The 21,155-nt window shown below is 35.8% G+C and overlaps 1 protein-coding gene across 4 annotated transcripts in view; it reads right to left on the bottom strand.

Moving 5' to 3' along the window:
- The window catches only part of SH3GLB1 (SH3 domain containing GRB2 like, endophilin B1), a 44,664-nt gene that overhangs the window by 5,512 nt on the left and 17,997 nt on the right, over positions 1 to 21,155 (bottom strand). The window contains exons 4-10 of one of the 4 annotated variants that reach the window (XM_021943605.2): positions 20,499 to 20,632; positions 18,741 to 18,833; positions 14,679 to 14,765; positions 13,130 to 13,153; positions 8,554 to 8,643; positions 8,074 to 8,174; positions 257 to 485 (exon numbers count right to left, since the gene is read on the bottom strand). In XM_021943605.2, coding sequence (XP_021799297.1) covers positions 257 to 485; positions 8,074 to 8,174; positions 8,554 to 8,643; positions 13,130 to 13,153; positions 14,679 to 14,765; positions 18,741 to 18,833; positions 20,499 to 20,632 — 758 coding nt within the window. The remainder of the gene's footprint in view (positions 1 to 256; positions 486 to 8,073; positions 8,175 to 8,553; positions 8,644 to 13,129; positions 13,154 to 14,678; positions 14,766 to 18,740; positions 18,834 to 20,498; positions 20,633 to 21,155) is intronic. The other 3 variants (XM_003892149.5, XM_021943607.2, XM_021943614.2) reach the window with 3 other exon arrangements.

Here is a 21,155-nt window from a genome sequence, read left to right as displayed (position 1 = left end):
CATGTCTGGCCTAGATAAAGGATTTTATTGGAGGGAGTTTTATACATCTTCAAGTTATTTGGCAGTTAAAAGTTTTAAATATTTCTATGATATTCTATTACATTAAAGAATATTAATTAAAATTTTATGTTAATATAACTATCTGTAATCTATGAAACTGTTTCCAAATAACTAATGAGGAATTTGCATTTTGTTATAATATTAGAAGGTATGTCAATTCCTGATATATTTTCCTTCTCATACCCACAATACTCACCTCATCTGCCAGAAGTGATAATTCAGTACTGTTTGCTGCATCATAATCATAGAGAACCCTGGCCTTTCTGCTGCCACTACACTCCTTAAGGTCACTGAGGTTGGAAGGAGAGGTGATTACTAGGCCACTTGTTGAAGCCATGGCGGAAGAACCAATCGCATTTGGTAAAACTGATGGTACAGGTGCCACAGAAGTCTGATTGTTGTTACTAAGATAATTGGATGGAAAACTGTTGAAAAGAAAACAGTGAATTATCTATTTCCAAGTGACTAAAGTTCTTTAATACCACCACTTGGTGGCGCTGTTTACTTTCTACCAAACTTCACATTGGAAAAGATTTACAGATACTACTTCAATGACAGAGTGTATCTATCTTCCTTTTCCCTCTTGGGCCAATTATACTAGAGACAACTCAGGTGGTATTCAAATATAAATCCTTGAAAGTTTGTTTCAAAACTGTCCTTGTAATATTAACTTAAAATTAATGGCTGTATTTTTTTCCCCAGGAAAAATAGATGGTTTATTATGGTTTATTTTGAAAGCACTGCCCAAAAGCTTCCATTAGAATGTTTTCTTAATTTTTTCTTTATGAATTATTAAATAAAAATATTGATGAAAAACTACTTAAATATTAGATACTACAAGTATGAGGCTTTTTCAACTTGATTCTTTGAGAAATATTTGAATAACTAAACCCTTTTTTCATAAACTGGTCCATTCACATTTTCCTATTCAAATATTTATTGTCATTTATATGTAAATGTTATTTATTTGTATCTACATGTTCAGCATGACTATGAGAAGCAGAAGACATAACGATGAAATGATACTATTCCCTTAAGGACATACACACAGTGAGAAGGCAGACATTCAAATAATATGACTGCTAATTATCTCAATGAAATCGAAGACTCAATGGTAGAACGGGACATATTTTACAAGTTCATTTGTTCTATTTTTTAGAAAAATTTTCTATTAGAAATCAGTGATTTTTGTGATTAATGTGCTCATAAATAATTTGAAGATAATTAGAATTTTCAGTTTATTTTAAGGCTAGTTTCCCCAATAATACTAAATAGAAAACAGTAGAAAATAGCTGGTCTGACATCATTCTAATTCAACCATTTCTAAGCTAAAAAATTATCTACGAAAATTCGTTAAGTTTTAATCAATTCATTAAACTAGAAAAGTCCCCTTTTCTCTTCATGACCACTATACCATCTGGAAATCATCTCAGGCATCAGCAAAATTCCCTGTATCCTTAACCTCTTCTCTAAACCTTCCCTTCATCCTCCTGTGCTAGTGTTTATCTCCCTTACTACTCTTTCATCACTGAACTTAGAGGTCAATGGAGGAGTCTTATGTTCTTCATCACTGTTATTTAGACTCTTTTCTGTAAACAATTCTGGCCAATCCTTCAACTTCATGTTATTCGACTACACTACATTATCTTTCCCTCCCACAGTATCATATTTTATCATATTATCATATTTTATCATGTTATCTTTCCTTCCCACATTATATTTTCTCCATCTATTGTATCATTCCCATCACTTAGAGATACCCAGTATCTCTTGTTGTAATCACCTAAAGATGCCTCATTCCCCTACTTTCATTTCTAGAAGATTTTAGCACCTGGCTCACTTGACATTGTATCTTAATTCTTGGTGACTTTAGTATCCATATGGACAGTTCTTCCAACACTTCAGCCTCTTAGATCCTCGAACTCTTCTATTGACTTTATACCCATTCCCACAGTCACATCTAGATCTTACCAATTCCAGTAACCACAACCCTTCCAATAATAATAGTTTCTACTATCCCATTCTTTGACCATCGCCTTTTTCTTTCAAGTGCTCTCACATCAACAAGCCTACCAGGGTCTATGATCCTACCAACACCTTCATGTCCATAGTTAATTATAATAACCCCTTACATATGCTCTCATTTCTTATGCCTCTCACTTCATTGTACTCATTTGGTAAAAACCTATTTACCTGCTCAGTATCCATGCATCTACTTTAACAGGAGAAACACAGAAAAGCTTTGTTTTACATTCAATTTATGATTAGGAACCTCAAGTGCGTCCACATGCCACCAGGCAATGATACAACATTTCTCTAGTCCATTCACTTTCACTTTCCATTCCCCTGATGACTATTTCATACCCTCTTGCCCATCCTCAAAATTTCACCAGTTCTCCCCATAACCATTACACTCAGCTGATGAGTTTGCTTCCTTTTTTTCCCAGACGGAGTCTCGCTCTGTTGCCCAGGCTGGAGTGCAGTGGCACGATCTCGGCTCACTGCAACCTCTGTCTCCCAGGTTCAAGCGATTCTCCTGCCTCAGCCTCCTGAGTAGCTGGGATTACAGGCGCCCACCACCACGCCCAGCTAATTTTTGTATCTTTAGTAGAGACGGGGTTTTACCATGTTGGTCAGGCTGGTCTCGAACCCCTGACCTCGTGATCCACCTGCCTTGGTCACCCAAAGTGTTGGGATTACAGGCGTGAGCCACAAAAGAACAATCAGGAACTCTTTTTTTTTTTTTTGATACAGGAGTTCACTCCTTTTGCCCAGGTGTAGCGCGGTGGTGCAATCTCGGCTCACTGCAACCTCTGCCTCCCGGGCTTAAGCAAAGAATTCTCTTGCCTCAGCTTCTTGAGTAGCTGGGACTACAGGCATGCACCTCCACACCCAGTTAATTTTTGTATTTTTTGTAGAGACAGGGTATCGCCATATTGCCCAGGCTGATCTCAAACTCCTGAGCTCAAGAGATCCGCCCACCTTGACCTCCCAAAGTACTGGGATTACAGGCATGAGCCACTGCCCGGCCAGGAAACTCTTTAATGAGCTGTCTATGCTCCTGATGTTAATTCCTCCACATGTGCACAAAATCTCATTCCTTTTTGCCTATCTAGGATATCACTCTACCAATTCTTCCCTTTCCCCTCCCACATTATCATATTTTCTCCATCTACTGTATCATTCCCATCAGCTTACAAACATGTCCTTATTTCTCCTATCTTAAAAAACAAGCAAAAAATTGCTAGACACTCCTTTCTCCTCTGGCTACTGCCTCATTCCTCTGTTCCTCTTTACACCAAAACTTCTTGAAAGATCTACCTAAACTTACAATTCCTCTCCTCCCAGTCTCTTACATTACAAACATTACTTTGTGCCTACTGTTTCACCAAAACCACTCGTCAAGGTTAGCAATGACGTTAATGTTCCTAAATCCAATGGTCAATTCCCAGTCCTCCTCTCACTTGACCTATGCAGTGACCGTTCTCTCCCACTTTCACACGTTGTTCACTTGGCTTCCAGGCCATACTCTTAGTTTCCATTTTACCTCACTGCCTCACTCCTTATCATCCTCCTTGCCTTGTTCCTCAACTCTCCATGCTAGAGTACTTCAGGGCTCAGTCCCTGATCCTCTTCTTTTCTCTATACTTACTTCTTCGAGGGTTTATCTAGTCCCACAGATTTAAATATCTTTGATATGCTGACAACTCTCTAATTTCTCTAATTCACCCCGCCCCCAATCCAAGTCCGACCTGCATATCCTAAAATTGGATACCTCCACTTAAATGTTTAACAGACATCTCAAACTTAACGTATTTAAAACTGGGCTTCTAATGTAACTGACATACTTCCCACACCTCCATCCCTGAAATCTTTGCCTCCTCTGGCATTCCCCATTTTAACTAACCACAACTCCCCATTCCTTCAGTTGTTTAGGTCAAAAACTTGCAGACGGGCGCGGTGGCTCATGCCTATAATCCCAGCACTTTGGGAGGTTGAGGCGGGTGGATTGCCTGAGGCCAGGAGTTCAAGAGCAGCCTGGCTAACATGGTGAAACCCCTTTTCTACTAAAAATGCAAAAAATTAGCTGGGTATGGTGGCCACACCTGTAATCATAGCTACTTGGGAGGCTGAGTCAGGGGAATCCCTTGAACCCAGGAGGCAGAGGTTGCAGTGAGCCGATATTGCGCCAGTGCACTCCAGCTTGGGCTGGAAGACTGAAACTCCATCTTAAAAACAAAATGAAATGAAACAAAACAAAACCTTGCAATAATTCTTGACATCTTTGTGTTCAATATACATACATACAGTCTGTCAAGCAAATCCTTCTGACTTTAAAATACACCCATAGTCACACCTGTAATCCCAGCACATTGGGAGACTGAGGCGGGTGGATCACGAGGTCAGGAGATCGAGACCATCCTGGCTAACACGGTGAAACCCTGTCTCTACCAAAAATACAAAAAATTAGCCGGGTGTGGTGGCGGGTGCCTGTAGTCCCAGGTACTTGGGAGGCTGAGGCAGGAGAATGGTGTGAACCCAGGAGGAGGAGCTTGTAGTGAGCAGAGATTGTGCCATTGCACTCCAGTCTGGGCAACACAGTGAGACTCCGTCTCAAAAAGAAAAAAAAGAAAAAAAAAAAAAAAACCACCCACAGGACCTGACCACTTCCATCCTATCTACCACAATTACCCCGATCCAAGCCACTGCCAACTTCTGACTGAATTACTCACTACATTATTGCAGTAAGTTTGAAACAGATCTGTCAGCTTCCACCCAACACCTATCCTCAATGTGGCAGCCAGAATGATTCTGTTAAAGCCTAAAATTATGTCACTCCTCAGCTCAAAATTTCCAAAGGCTCCTCATCTCTGAGTAAAGACCAAAGTCAAAGCCCTATATGTTTTGGCTCCACATTTCCTCTATTCGTCTCTAGCCAAGCCCTCCTTGCCGTTCCTTGACCATACCAGCTATGTCACGCTCTCAGGGTTTTTGTACTTGCTGCACCCTCTTCCTGGAGCATCTCTCAGATGCCTGCATGCGTGCTTTCTCACATCTTTCTCTACTCAGACCGAAGTAGCTTCCTGCTATGTTTTTCGGTACACCATTTTCACCTTCTAATATACTATATAATTTATATACATACTGCTTTTCTGCTCCCTTCTGCCTCCATATAGAATGTAGATTCCAGGAAGGCAGGAATTTTGGTTATTTTATTTATATACTATATCCTCCACATCTGGAACAGTGCATTTTAAAAATGAAAAGCAAATGTTTCTCTGATGGATAAAGGGTTTTAATGATAAGAAGAAATAGTTTTAAATATAGCTTTTCCTCTCTAAAATTAACCACCTCTCCTAGTATCCCTTCCTTAGTGAAGTCAGTTCTTCAGCAGAGATTAAATACATACATTTCTGAAAGAAAAAGCTCTACTTATATGAATATGTATATACACGTAGCTTTTTTAGTTCTCTAACCATATTTTACTTTCAAATCTACTAGTATGATTTTAGCCTTTGATTAGCCACTGAAGTCTACCTATGTCAATTTTGCAGAGTTAAGATTTAAAAAATGAACTGAAAGGCCACTTTTGCCTTCTAAGAACTTTTATTGATACATTAAAAAAATCATACCAATTACTCATTCTACAAAAATGTCAATTAAGCCACTGGAGCGTGATATGTAAAAGCCTTCCAATTGTTAAAAAAATTGCTGATCTTGTGACTAGTACTTCTGCTTTCTCATCTTTAAAATATGGATAATAATAGTACCTACCTCATTTGGTGGTGAGGATTATAAAGTTAATAATACACATGAGCCGGGCGCGGTGGCTCAAGCCTGTAATCCCAGCACTTTGGGAGGCCGAGGCGGGCGGATCACGAGGTCAGGAGATCGAGACCATCCTGGCTAACATGGTGAAACCCCGTCTCTACTAAAAATACAAAAAACTAGCCGGGCGTGGTGGCGGGCGCCTGTAGTCCCAGCTACTCGGAGGCTGAGGCAGGAGAATGGCCTGAACCTGGGAGGCGGAGCTTGCAGTGAGCCGAGATCGCGCCACTGCACTCCAGCCTGGGTGACACAGCGCGAGACTCCGTCTCAAAAAAAAAAAAAAAAAAAAAAAAAAAAAAAAAAAAAAAAAATAATACACATGAGGTGTCTGGTAGAGCACCTATGCACAACTTAGGCTCAGCCAAAGTGATTGCTGTTATTCAGTTACTTCTACTACCTGTTGGTACTGTTATTGCAACTATTAACAATACAATCTGGTTCTATTCTTCATAAATAGCTTTTGAATGTGTTAGTGTGGAGCTGGATGATTTGTGAAGTTCTATATTTGAATATTTCCATGTATTATCTTAAAAACTTCCCCCAGTGTCATTGGTCATTAGCAATAATATAATTGAGGGTGGAGAGATAAGCTAGACTTTCTCTTCTAGAACAGTAGCACTGGTTTTACTTTGTATTGCTGGAGCTTATCTCAAAGTGCAGTAATAACGTAATAACTGGATTTTGTTTAAATGGCCGAGTCCTAAGCATAGGGTGGCTTTAAGTAGAATGCAAGTATAAGCAACCCCTATGCTGCACTTCCAGAGTTTCAGGATAAAGTGGAAAAAAGTACTAAGGCTTCTTGGGCTTAAAACAGTTATAATGATGTGAAGATACAATGGTGTTCTGCCTTGAGATATTACCACTAATAAAACCTCAAATATACAGATATGTAAATGCTCCTGTATATCCTGTTAAAATAACTAATGACTAGGCTGCAATTCATTTTTGAGGTTCAAAATTGGTTTCATGGATGTGCCCAATTTTGTTATAGGCCAAGTTTTGAAGTGTTAATGTGCAGAAACAAACACCAAAGTAACTTTATTTACCTTATCCCCTGAAACGATTTTTTGATATTCTTCCTTCAAATGCTACATATCGCTCCCCTGTTTTAATGGTTCCTCACTATATAAATTCCAAACTCCTTACAACAACTTACTTATAGGCCATTCATGGTATGACCTTGCTTAACTCCTCTAGATTCATCTACCATTCCATTCTTGAACACTATGCTCCAGCCTGAATGGACTACTGTCAGTTCCCTGAACTTGCCCTACTCTCTCTTTCTTGTGGCTTTTTTATATACATATTCTTCCTTGCTTAGAATATTCATCCCTGTCCCTTTTTTCATCTAGATTATTCCTACCAAGATAACTTCACCTGGGAAACTCTGCTAGATGTACCTCAGTCACAGTTAGATACCTTCATAATACCAGGCACCTTCTATTTTTCTGCCAACTACATGGCCTGACTACCAATGGCTTGCTTTGTATTTCTACCTAGGCTCAGTATTGCGAGAGCAGAGACCATGTTTGCCCTAAACATTATTTTATTTTCAGTGTCACCTTATAATGTGAGCTCCATAAAGGCAAGCATCTTTGCCTGTTTTGTTTGCTGATATTACCCCAGAATATGTAACAGTGCTTGGCACATGGCAGACAGTCAATAAATATTTGATGAATGAATGACAGAGCTATGTGTTTTACATACTATCATTTTGCTTTTAAAGTATATTATCATACTCAAAATAATCACATCGGTAGATATGAGGTCTTACGAAATATTCTAAAACTTTTCTTTTTTTCAATATAGTAAACAAATGAGTAACGAGTAAGTATAAATTAGTTTATGTTTAAGGGTAACTGTCAATTGAATTGTATCTTCCTCAACCAATAGCAAAAAGTATTAGTAGCAGGAAAAAAGTGAACTTTGAAACACTTTTAACCTTACAGCACTGAAAAGGTATTTACTTTTTTTTTCTCACCCCTGTTAACATGCCTCTGTGCCAGAAGAGCTCAAAATACTCTGTTACCTCAGAAATCTGATAATGACTTTCCTAAAAAAAAAAAAAACTATTTCTAAGAAAGCTAGTAAGAGCCTTTAATTCCTCTAATCTTCGTCCCTACTATTAGTTCATATGCAAAAATTTGAATTTCTCCTCTTTACATGTGAAAAGTAAATTATCACCTTCCCAGTTGTTTCTGGAGGTCTAACATATACTGGTAACACTGTGCGTAGTAAGTCATCTGGGCTTCTACAAAGTCATTCAGACAGCGAAGGTGATGGGCCTGTGAAGGAAAATTATAGTCAGTTCCTATCTCTATAGTCAACTTAAATGGCAAATGCAAGGGGGAGACAGACCACAATATTGTACTGAGGTAGACTCACCAGTATCTAACATTTTACTACAAGGCTTATTAAGATTGGCCTTGGTGAACAGTACACTAGCAAACTCTGCTTAGCCAATAAACACCAACTGTATATTTAATGAGGGTGGGAGAACTAGGTGATGTAAACAAAAATTTTAAATATTTCTTCGGATATATTGGAAAGTAACAATTTAAATTTCCTTGATGAATGACTGAGAAGTTCAGTTTTTCCTCCCAAAATTGCCTTAGGACTACTAAAGTCTTGTTCCAGATGAATTTTCAATGAATGAATACTCACATGTGTACTGCTGATTCCCTCTAGCAGAAGTCTGGTAATCTCTGCTTGACGATCAAATTCACTTTGAGTTATTCTTAATTCCTGTTCAGACTTAAATAAGAATATAGTTTTAGAATCTCTTCAGAAGACTCAGTCCATCTTATATACATTTATTTTAGACGGTTAAAAAAAAAGTGCCCCAAACAAACCTCAAGTTATAATCTGGCAATTCCCCAATTCTGCTTTGTATCTAAAATGGTTCCCTGGTTTCTAGACCTTAGCTTTTCTGTATTACTTCACCTGGACAACTGATTCCAGTACTTGACTCAAAAGAATCTGTTACACTAAAGCTTAATAATACACTCTTAAGAGCCTAGAAAAACTACTAAGAGAAAGTCAAGATATTTTCATAAATTTTCTAGTGTCAACTTTGCTAAATTTTAATATTTTACAAAATTTTAAGATGACCACTTTTACAAGTATAAAATAATATTGCTGCAAAAAATTCTCAATTATTACTATAGTTTTTACTTTGAAGTGAAAGAGTCTTCAGTCTCAAATGCAAAAGACTTTAGAGTGACGCCATAGGATTTTCACCTTGGGTTTAGTTGCCAAACACTTGTTGCTAGCACCACAGTTTTCAGGTTCATTCAAAGGATTTTTTGTCCTACATTTTAAATGTCTTCCTTTTAAATTTTCTTTTCAAACTATGCATAAAAAATGCCTTAAGCAGAATACTATCTATTAAGATACACTAGGGTTTTAAAAAGCTTTTTAAGTTATGATTGAACTTCAATCAGTGGTATGCTGTTAAATTCTTCTCCAAGAAATAAAAAAAAAAAGCTCTCATATCCAGATTTTCATGACATAAATACTACCACCACAGCTGATTTCCAGCTACTAAGGTGAAGTCACATACTGTGGAGCTGGGAAGAGATGTAAATAATAGTATGCCACTATTGGTTTCAACCATCTGATAAAAGAGGCTTACTGCTGTGACAAAACAGTTCACTGAAAAATCAACAAGATCTAAAAATAGCAAATAGTGGCAAAAAACATTTTCTCAAATCTTTAGTCAGAGTTGGTTGTTAATAAGTGGGAAAGAGAAATAAAATCTCACAGCTTACTCGGAATAGTTAGCTTATTCCCCACTGGGCATTATCATTGGTAACATCATCATTATAATGATATGTTTGACTATCTCTCCAGCACAAATAGCATTTTCCACCTGTGCAAATGCTTTATGACATTTCCAAGATGTAATAAAAAGTAAAAAAAAACAACAACAACAAGGTACGAACTTTTTTCTTTCAGGCCTCTTCTCCCTCTCCTCACCCTTTGTTAGCAATAGTTAACCTAGTAAGCCAGTCTACAAGGAAGAAGCAGCAAAGTAGATAATCAGTTGCTGTAACAGCCCACTGGCAACAACCCCAGCAGGGGGGACTAAGAATTGACCTCTAGCTTGGACTTATGGAAATAAGCTTGAATTAGTAAGTCAAAAGTCGAAATTGAATTTACTTGACTAAAACCAGAACCCATGGTTTTTTGATAGCAGGGACAAAGTAAGCTTCATTTGGAAGCTAGTATGAAGTAGAAAAAAGTCCCAGAAGAAAAAAAGAAGCAATGTTCTTCCTAAGGAGAGCATTAAGGAAAACCAATCACATCAATGTTACACATGCACTATTTACTGTTCTGCTTGAATACAAAAAGGCTTTGAGTGACAGAAGTAAATACAGCAAATCAAAAATAAATGCACTTCATAAGTAAACTAGGCTAGTCCCATATAGGTCTTTGATTGTGAAAGTATGGTTTGATTTAATGGTCTTTAGTAGAAATGGCAGAAAAATCCTACTAGTTGACATTATTTCTAGGTAAGATGTAAGCAAAAAAACTAGGTATCAGATTAAGGTGACCAGGAAGATTGAGACTAAAGTGGAAATAATACTTTAATGCTAAGTACACTGAATAAAAAATATCAAATGATCTCATTAAGGATGAGGGATCAGCTTTCTAGGTTTGAGTAACATTTAATCATGAAGAAGGGCACCATGTTACAAAGCTTAGGAGGTCCTTCTGTACAATCTAGACTTTATTTAGACAGGGTAGATGATAGGGAAAAATGCATCTCATTTCTGGAATAAGTTTTAGTGCATGTTGGGTGGCTTCAAATAGTCAAATGTCCCAAATCATCTATACTTCTGGCATATATAACTGTTCATAATTGATCTGAGAGGCTAAAAAATTTTAAATTCGGTTTAGCATAATCAATTTACTTTGGAAGAAAATTATCCACATTAGAAAGATAGATAAGAAAGGGCTGATATTCTGTCGTCTAAAAAAATCTCAAGGGAAAAGACTTTCTACTGCTAAAAATAACTGCTACTAGACTACATGATAGCATAACATGGGTTAGGTAAGCTAGAAGAGTTTTTTTTAAACGTAACTGGAAGATGGGCAAGAATCTGTTGGCCCATGATATCATGATTGGGTTTTCTGTAAGCCATAAATTTTGGTAATGCTTCTGAGGCATTTGCTGTGACTATCTTGATCAGTGTTGCCTACTATTCATATGGCTTAAAATCTTAAAATACTCCAGGAATATAAAGTTTTAACATTTATACATTTTCATTTATTTATTTTTTGAGACAGAGTTGCTCTTGTTGCCTAGGCTGGAGTGCAATGGCCGATCTCGGCTCACTGCAAACTCCACCTCCCAAGTTCAAGGGATTCTCCTGCCTCAGCCTTCCAAGTAGCTGGGACACCACGCCTGGCTAATTTTCTATTTTTAGTAGAGGTGGGGTTTCACCATGCCGGTCAGGCTGGTCTTGAACTCCTGACCTCAGGTGATCTGCCCCCCTCGGCCTTCCAAAGTGCTGGGATTACAGGTATGAGCCGCTGCGCCCGGTCATTTATATATTTTAATTATAAAAATGTCAGAAGTGACGTGTAGAAGAAAAAAACCCCTCAAATCCATTTTGATAGGTTTCTTTAGATTTTATATATACGTATATAATATGTTTCATGAGTTTCTTCCCATGTATTGTATCAATTTATTTCCTAAACTTGCTGAGACTGCAAAATCAAGTCAAATTTTCTGGCATATCTTTACGCCAAAGAGGAAGACATTCTAGGTTTTTTGTTCAACCTATATTCTCTTCTGTGTTGCTCTGCCCCTTTTCATGCTAGAAGTTCAGGAAGAAATCAGAATCCAGTGTGGAACTATAACTAAATTGATGAACAGACTTCACAAAGGGGGATAAGAGCTTAAGGTAAGAATTTCATACTGGAGATCCAAGTCATAGAATCAATAGCTCTACAACCTATGCATAAAACAGACTGTATAATCAATCCTACAAAGCCAGAAAAGAAAAGTTAAAGTTTATAAAGCTATTACTTGTCAGGGGCCACAATCATCACCTGTCCTCAGCCCCCAGTGTTATCCTCATGTAGATGTCAGAGTTTGGTAGGCCCTAACATAAGAAGGAAATGAAAAATGCTTCTGAAAACTTCAAAAAGCATTTGAAACAAGTCTGCATGTACTACAGTTTCTAATTTTATCCCTTAAATTGTTGTTTAATTACTTGCTTTCCCAGCCCACAGACGATTAGAAATGGTAACATAGACAGAAGAACTGCTAGCAGCAGTCACAGACAACTTCTACAAGAAACAAGTCTGATACTGAGGGAAGAGACAACATAGTTGAAAAACAACAAATTCAATTGTTAACAGTATAATAAATGTTAATAATGACCTTAACTATAGTAAAATCAAATACTTGCTATCCTATATTTAATGCAGCAGTAAAATACATTTTTACAGATTTTTCAACTAATGTGACTGAGAAAAATTAGCTTTGGTGCTGGAGAGAACAAGCTTCAGTTACCTAAAAAATTCACTTGTGGCTGGGTGAGGTGGCTCATGCCTGTAATCCCAGCACTTTGGGAGGCCAAGGTGGGTGGATCACTTGAATTCAGGAGTTCGAGACCAGCCTGGCCAAAATGGTGAAAAAAACTGTCGCTACTAAAAATACAAAAAATTAGCCAGGCGTGGTGGCAGGCACCTGTAATCCCAGCTACTTGGGAGGCTGAGACAGGAGAATTGGTTGAACCCAGGAGGCAGAGGTTGCAGTGAGCTGTGATTGTGCCATTGCACTCCAGACTGGGCGACAAGAGCAAAACTCCATCTCAAAAAAAAAAAAAAAAAAAAAAATTCATTTGTGCGAAATATGATACATCCCATTCTCTGAAGATACAGGACATGGTGTTAACTATATTTTACATTTTAAAAATTGTCATAAAAAATAATTAACAAGCATTTCGCCTGCCTTCTATAGTAAGGAACTGTAAGATTACCACTTAGTACAGGTATCTAAGATTTATCAGTGTGTGTGCAGACCACATCTCTGCAGCATTGTTCAACTGCTTGGTGGAGCTTCTATTAGTTAAAGAGACCTGAACATACCCATCATTTTCAGATTTTATAAGGTATAGTAACATAGACTGTGACTGGACCCATGGTTGTTGCCCAATAAATATTTACTGAATCAATGTCAACTAAATTCTTGTTTCATAGTTCTGTAGTTTAATAATTTACTTACTTTTGTCACCTCCTCTGCCCAAATCTAGCCAGCATTAAAAATTAGAGAAAAATATAGAGCATGAAAGTTGGAATTTATTTTCTACAACTTAGTATAGATAAATATAAATACTTGTTTAAATGGCATACTCTTTTTCAGAATAATATTAATAGATTAAACACAGTAGTAACTAAATCAGTACAGTTTAACATACTGTGTAAGTATGACTTTTATATGTATCATTACTATCAATTCTAAAATCTTACGCTAAATCTATAAATTAATAGTTTTCTCAAATTGAGAACACCTAATCTTTCTTAGCTCCAGTATTCTCATCTGGAAAATTAGAGATTTGGACTAAATGATTTCGAATTTCTCGTTTAAGTATAAATTATAAAATTTTAGGAAATGAAGCAAAGCAAGGATTAATGGCTGCTGATACAGCCTTTTTGGAGAGAAACAATAAGCTGGAGATATAATAAATATAAAATTACCAGCTGTAAATATATTTTACTATAAGTAGGTTACATTAATAGTAAAAACAAATGATTAATGAAACAAAGTCCTGTTAATTGTTTTTAATTATGTTTTTACCTGAGACAAAAAGAAAAGCTATGCTTTATATGTTAAATTAGCAATGACTGAAATATTCTCACCCTTTTCATTTACCTATAGATAGGACAATGGAAACACATTAATGCATTCTCTTGCTATCTAAGATAAGCCCTAATTCAGCCAGGGCTTCAGTAATTAGTTTTTAAAAAAACAAAAACAAAAATGCATTTTATATATTCTGTACAATAATCTTTCCTATTACTTTCCTGCTTTTAGTTTAATGCTAGTGAATGAAAGCAGCCAATTAATTGCCAATTTATTAGCTGTACTGCAGATCCCTTGATACTTCTAATGAAGTAATATATCTAGAAATAAAACACACTATATCTATACATTTTTATTGGCTAATGTGCACAACTGTTGGCTATGTTCAGATTTTACAACTTTCTATTTTACTAAAATAAAAAACTTCTAATAGTTCAAACATTTTCTCAAACTAAGCTCAACATATACATTGGATACCATAAAACAATCTGCATTCTCTATTCTTTCCCAAGGCTATCACCATTCCACCAAAACTTTTGTAAGTGAGTTAGCACTGGATGGAGAACAAGCCTGGCCGTTACAGGAGTACCTAATCTAATGGGGTCTGTCTTGGCCTGAAATGGCAGAAGAAATTAATTCTATGTTGAGTTTGGGTGAAAATAAGGTAAATCTTGAAGCTACTGAGCAGCAAAGTCAAAGTGTTTACCTTACACCTTTCTTTAAGTATATTTTGTTAATTTTCTTTGCCAAAAGTGAAAATATAAATGCCAGCTTAAATTAGCATCTTTTACTCAGTGCAAAAAGGCACTATATAAAGTTCCAGTATCACTTCAGCTAGTATTTTTTCCTCATATTTTTGTTGTTAAAGATAATGAATACATGGTTTCAATTATTTCAGAATTTTACATGCAGCTAATAGCAAGAGAAGGCACTTTATTCAAGATGTAGAAAACACAGTAGGCCAACAAACCTTCAGCCATTTTACATGCAGGAAGTTGAGCATGTAAGAGAAATTTACCATAATGTTATCTCCTTCAAGGCGAGCTGAGTTTAGTTGCTTAAGTTCATAGTAAGAGACAAAGAACACATTATACCAATGAACACAGTGAAACAAATTACTTCTGCACAATAAATAACACATTAAACAAGTAAAATCAAATATTTTTTCTACTTAAAAAAACCCCACTACATTTATTGTTTTATGAAACTGCATATAGTGGTGCCTATTCATTTTTTTCCCCAATATTCAAATTTTCAAAACAAAAAAATATGTTGATGCTTGACTTTAAATGAGAATCATTTAGGGAAAATGTATCATTTTTAAAACTGTCAGTTACCTACAATTTTTATTAAATTTTCACTAAGAAAGTCCTTCTGCCTACCCCAAATTTTCCTATTCAAAGATCATTTCTATTTTATGAATTTATGATGCCTTCAACCACATTCTCTTTCAATCAGCCTCAGCCAGGTCTTGGCATACTCTGAAGTCTTAAAGGCATGTCAATCCTTGTATTTCTAATAAACCTTAAATTCAAACATGTGTTCTTAAAGGCTGTATGATGGTGCTCTAAGTTTATTGAGTTTACAGATTAAAGATTTACACTGCTGTGGAAATGCTTAAGTTTGCTGTATGATGTTAAAGAAATATTTTCCATCAAATTTGGATGTCCCAAAATAACAGAGGCCTAAACCACTAAACACCGAAGAGCTTTGAAACCGGCTGATTTTTATCTTTAACATTACTACAACTGTAAAATAATTTTTAAGTTTAGATTAGACTAAAATTGGATTAGTAAATGTAGGTGCCTTATAATTGAAATGCATTACAGTTTTGTACCCCTTAGGTGAAATGCCTGGGACCAGAAGTGTTTCAAATTTCTGGTTTTGGATTTGCATTATACTTACTGGCTGAGCAACCCTAATGTGAAAAGCTCCAATAAGCATTTCTCTTGAGCATCATAAAGGCACTCAAAGAATTTCATATTTTAGAGCATTTCAGATTTCAGGTTTTTGGATTAGGGATACTCAACCTGTAATTATTTTTGTTCTTGCTTCTCTGGTATGTTTTATCATATAAACAATCTATTTTTCGAAACTGTGTTTTTGTTCATTGTGAAACATTAAAGTTGGCTTTCTGCTTAATTGGTATATTTCTGAGAAATGCCTTTGATGTTGCTTTACCATTCTTCAGTATGCTAACTGATAAAACAGCAATATTAGATACAAGCAGAAATTCTTTACTGATAGGGCTAAATCATGAAAAAGTTTGATCTGTTATACCATATAGTGAACTGAGAGCAGCAGATATTTTACATCATTTATCTATGAACTCCTCAGTAGAGTACCCTGTACAAAATTAGCATCTAGTAAACATAGAACTCAAAAAAAGTCACAAGAAACTAGTAAGTAAATTATTTAAAAAGTGCCAATATGGAGAGATCCCAAACCTTACTGACAGAGTAACTAGTTACAAAATAATTAATCCATGGAAATTTATAAAGACGTGAAATCAAAGTAAGTCTAAGGTTAGATTAACCACTTCAGTTGCCAACTAGGAACCAGGAAATGTATCAAAGAAGGAAAAAAAAGCAAACCCAAACTCCTAGTGATTCTTCAAGTAAATGGAAGAGAAATACAGGGGGGAAAAAAGGATCACCAAATACAGGCATACCTCCAGGCTTTATTTAATAATAAACTAAGAGAACTTTTTCTTCCCAAAGTATTTCAGACTTACTGCTATAAAGTTTGAAGAAAAACGAGTTGGTTATCTAGAGGAAAAATACAATTAAAATCAGGAAAGTGAACTTTCTGTCTAGACTAAAAAAATAGTTTTTGGCTAGAGTTAAATTTTGCTTTATGTAATACATAAGTTCTAGAAGAGCTGTGTATAAATAAAATTGTTGAACTGAATAAAATCATTTGTATCATCTTTTACTTTAAACATAAATTCCCATAGGAAAAAAACCTTTATCCTCAAAAATACACAGCAGAGAAAAATTGCCAAGATCTTTTCCAGATATCTCAAAAGGGAAACATCTCTCAAAATTGGTCTACTATTATATTTAGGTCCTATATATTTTAATAGTGGTAAAATAATTTAGAAATATTAAAGGACTTTGTACACTTTTAAATCTAGATGTGCTTTCCGGAACTTTTCCAGGTAGAAAAACAGACTGTCATTCCTATAATAGTGCTTATTAAACAAAGTTTTGTCCTGAAACTTGGTAACAGTATTTTTATTCCACAATTATCACTGGGCACATGTAGGCATCTTGAATAAAGACATTCTGTCCCAGTTAAAATATTTATTTCCAAACGATCCTTAAGTTTGTTCCTGATTATGAAATTATTATCTTTAAAAACGAGTTTATAATTTACTTTTCAAATTCATTATTAGCAACTAGAAACTAATAAAAGAATTCAATGTCTCCTGCTATCTATAGTGTTCATTTTCAAAGTTCTGATGCTGCAGATAGTCTGTTTAGGGAAGTTTTGCTGTTTGTGGTGATGATGTAATGACAAACCGTGAAGTGAAAATGCCAGTAAATTTGGAATTAATGTCTTATCAAAGATAGCTCTTCTCTAGCAGTAACTAAATACAGTGTCTCCAAAAAAGAAAAAAAACATAGAAAAAAATAACTTATTCTGCTCATACAAGGTATTGGGGTAGTCTCATAAGACATTACTATCCAATACCAAGTTAATCAGTTTTAAATTTCACTCTAAACCAATTTTCAACGTTTTTATCCCCCAAACAAGAGAACTATAAGACAGTACCAGCACTGTGGTAGTATGCTCATGAAGGCAGTGATTCTTGATGTTGGCAGTGGTAGTGACTTCAAAACAGAAGGCGGGGTAATATACCATAGCTCAAATTAAGTATTAACTTATTAGCTTCTTCTAAAAAATTCATACGTGGCTTATTTTGTACTATTTTAAAGTTATTACAATTCAAATCTGATGTTTTCAAATTCTGGAATGACAATATAGACAGTATAACTTGGATTAACTAAAAAGCTGATAAATCTTTAAAGAAAAATTTAATTATTATATTTAATGTATACCTACTCAATATTCTGAGATTTTCTGGAATATATACTACAATTTATTTATCCAAATGAGTTTCCTCTCACTCAACATCGTTGCCTGAAAGTCCATACTACCACTGTTCGTTTGAATGGTTTTGGAACTATTCTTGGTAAACATTCTTTTAGTTAGTTTGAGCAGTGTGTGGAAAGGGAAGTGAACTAATGTTTAAGTCAAATACAAGTATTCTCAAACTTGAGTCTCATCTTAATTACTATCTTTTTTGCTATTTCCAATGATAATAAATCTATCTCCAAAAATACTTGTCACCACTGAGGATATTTAAAAAAACATGACACAACATTAGGAGCTACCATAATTTTTGTTTTTTAGTAGCAGCTGTACAGCTAAATATCACGTGTGTGTGTATATATATACATATACATACATATATACACATATACATATACATATATACACACATATACATATGCACACATATATACATATACATATATATATATATTTTTTATTTTAAAGACAGGGTCTGGCTCTGTTGCCCAGGCTGGAGTGCAGTGGTGCAAACTTGGCTCACTGCAACCTCCACCTGCCATGCTCAAGAGATTCTCTCATCTCAGCCTCCTGAGTAGCTGGGACTACAGGTGGGTGCCACTATGTCCGTTCATTTTTGTACTTTCTGTAGAGAGACAGGGCTGTGTCATGTTGCCCAGGCTGGTCTCAAACTCCTGGGCTCAAGCCATCGGCCTGCCTCAGCCTCCCAAAGTGCTGGGATAACAGGCATGAGCCACTGTGCCTGGCCATATCACATCACCTTTTTGATACGACTACTTTGCACTGATTTGGATGTATTAAGTTCTGATAAATTTGTTTAGAGAGCACAAAAACAAGACCCTAAAGTTAATAGTCTGTATCTTTCATGATATATTAGCAAAATATTTTACAAATCTTAAAGTTATTAATCAAAAATATTTTTCTATTTACTTACTGAATTTCTAGTTTCTGCAGCTTTTGCCTTTTTTAGTCTCGTTTTTGCAGCATCCAAATCCAGTCTCTTATTTTGCAATAGTTTCCTTTCTTTCTATAAATATAGAAAAGAAAAAATAAAGGCTAAAGATGCTAAAATTTTGTAAGAGCATACACATTTAAAGTATTATTCCCTAGTAAACATATGTATCATTTGATAAAGATCTATGATTACAAACTTGGCTATAAAGTTACCATTCAGGTATCTGGCCTCCCTTCCATCCCCTTGTTACTGTTTTAAATTTTAAAATAATTGAAACATTATAAATGTCTGGGAAAGATGGCAGCCAATGATGGAAACAAAGGAATATCAGTTTTAATATTTTGTGATCCTATCCCGCCTCGGGAACATTTGGCAATACCTTTTTGGTTGTCACAACTGGTGGAGGGATGTTACTGGCTTCTGCTAGCCAGAAGCCAGAAATGTTGCCAAACATTCCACAAGTCTATCTCTACAAGGAATCGTGAAGCCCAAAATGTCATTAGTGGCCAGATTGAAAAACTGTTTCAAATTGTTACAGATTATCCAGAAGGTGCCTAGAAAGAAGGAAGCATAGGCCTGGGGCGAGGTTCCTTGATGCCTGGTGTTCTACACCTCAAGGATTGGGCAGGCTGCACTTAATCAATGTGTCATAGCACCAAATGCAACCCAACCACTCCAAAATGGAATTTCAAATTTACAGAATAATGAATAAACATTAGTATAGTATCTTAGAATTATTCAGGGAATTTCTACCTTCTGTATAATATGTAAGTTTATTATAATTCAGTTTGCTTTAATCTTAAGATTCCATACGTCAAATTTCATTGCACTAAGCTAACTTTTATTTTATTTTAGTTTAGTTTATATTTTATTTTACGTTTTTTGAGATGGAGTCTTAGTCTGTCCCCCAGGGTGGAGTGCAGAGGTGCGATCTTGGCTCACTGCAACCTCTGCCTCCAGGGTTCAAGCGATTCTCCTGCCTCAGCCTCTCGAGTAGCTGGAATTACAGGCACCTGCCACCACGTCTGGCTAATTTTTTCGTATTTTTAGTAGAGATGGGGTTTCACCATGTTGGCCAGGCTGGTTTCGAACTCCTGACCTCAAGTGATCCACCCACCTAGGCCTCCCAAAGTGCTAGGATTACAAGCGTGAGCCATCGCACCCGGCTGCTAGTATCTTTTAAATCATACTTTAACTTGGTAGTTCTTCTGTCTCAGGCCAAATACTTATTTATACAGAAACAAATCCATTGTGAACATACAGAAAGTTTCTATAATATTCAATAATATATTGTAATAAGAAATTTGTAAATTAAAGTTTGAAGTATTTATAATAGCAGCTTTGTAAAAATCTTAGAAAATTTTCATTCTCTATCACTAAGAAAATAAATTAAAATCCTAAAAAATGAAGAGCTACATGGTATATATTATGGTGATATTTTAGACCGTATTTTCATAATCATTCCAGGAACCTCTCTGTAGATTTTAGTGTTGGTAATGAATGAAAAGGGATAAAGGCATCTCAGTAACATTGTAGGACACACAAATGGAGTAAATGTATCAGTAGTCCTTTATTTTGGTTTAATTTTGTGTTCTGGTGAACATGTACCGACCTGGATTATTTAATTTTGTAATCCACTACATCTGCACAGTCATGAAGAGGCCAAATTATTCATTAAAAAGTATAAATATACATCTAAATGATTTTACTAAATAAAGCGGACACTTTTCAACTCACAGCAATTGTTTTGTAATCTCCTTCTATAAAGTTTCTTAAAGGAGTAAGAAAATTTAAGGCTGACGTTTGAATCAGTTCTCTGTCTGCTGTTCCAATTCTTTTTTGGGTTTCTCCACATTTAATAAGGGCATTACCTGCAAAGGAAAAACATTTTTAAAAAATCGCTGTCTGGTAATATCAGAAAATAAAATCATGTAAGATAAATCAGCAATTTGGTTTGTTTAAAAGTTAGCTGTCACTTGTAAGTAAAATCAAATAGAATTAACTGTAATTAAGGTAGTTTTATTTCAAAAGTAAATTTAAGAGTATAAGTGTCTAAATGAAGGAGACAAAGATAAACTTCCTATTGTAGTATAGGCAATTGTACCAATTCTACCAATGGGACTAAAGAAGGCAGATATACCCCAAAATATTTATGGTCACAGCTCAAATAGTGTAGTCGGCCCTCTATATCTATGGGTTCTGCATCCATGGGTTCAACCAACCACAGATCAAAAATATTCAGGGAAAAAAAAAAAAAAAGGATGGCTGAGGAGCCAGGCACAGTGGTGGCATGTGCTTGTAGTCCCAGCTACTTCGAAGCTGAGGTAGGAGGATCGTTTGAGCCCAGGAGTTTAAGGCCAGCCTGGCCAACACAGCGGGGCCTGTCACTATTTA

Source organism: Papio anubis, chromosome 1, assembly GCF_008728515.1.
Source record: "Papio anubis isolate 15944 chromosome 1, Panubis1.0, whole genome shotgun sequence".
Lineage (NCBI taxonomy): Eukaryota > Metazoa > Chordata > Mammalia > Primates > Cercopithecidae > Papio > Papio anubis.
The sequence above is the reverse complement of the archived record's forward strand: the minus strand, read 5'-3'. Positions and strand labels throughout refer to the sequence as shown.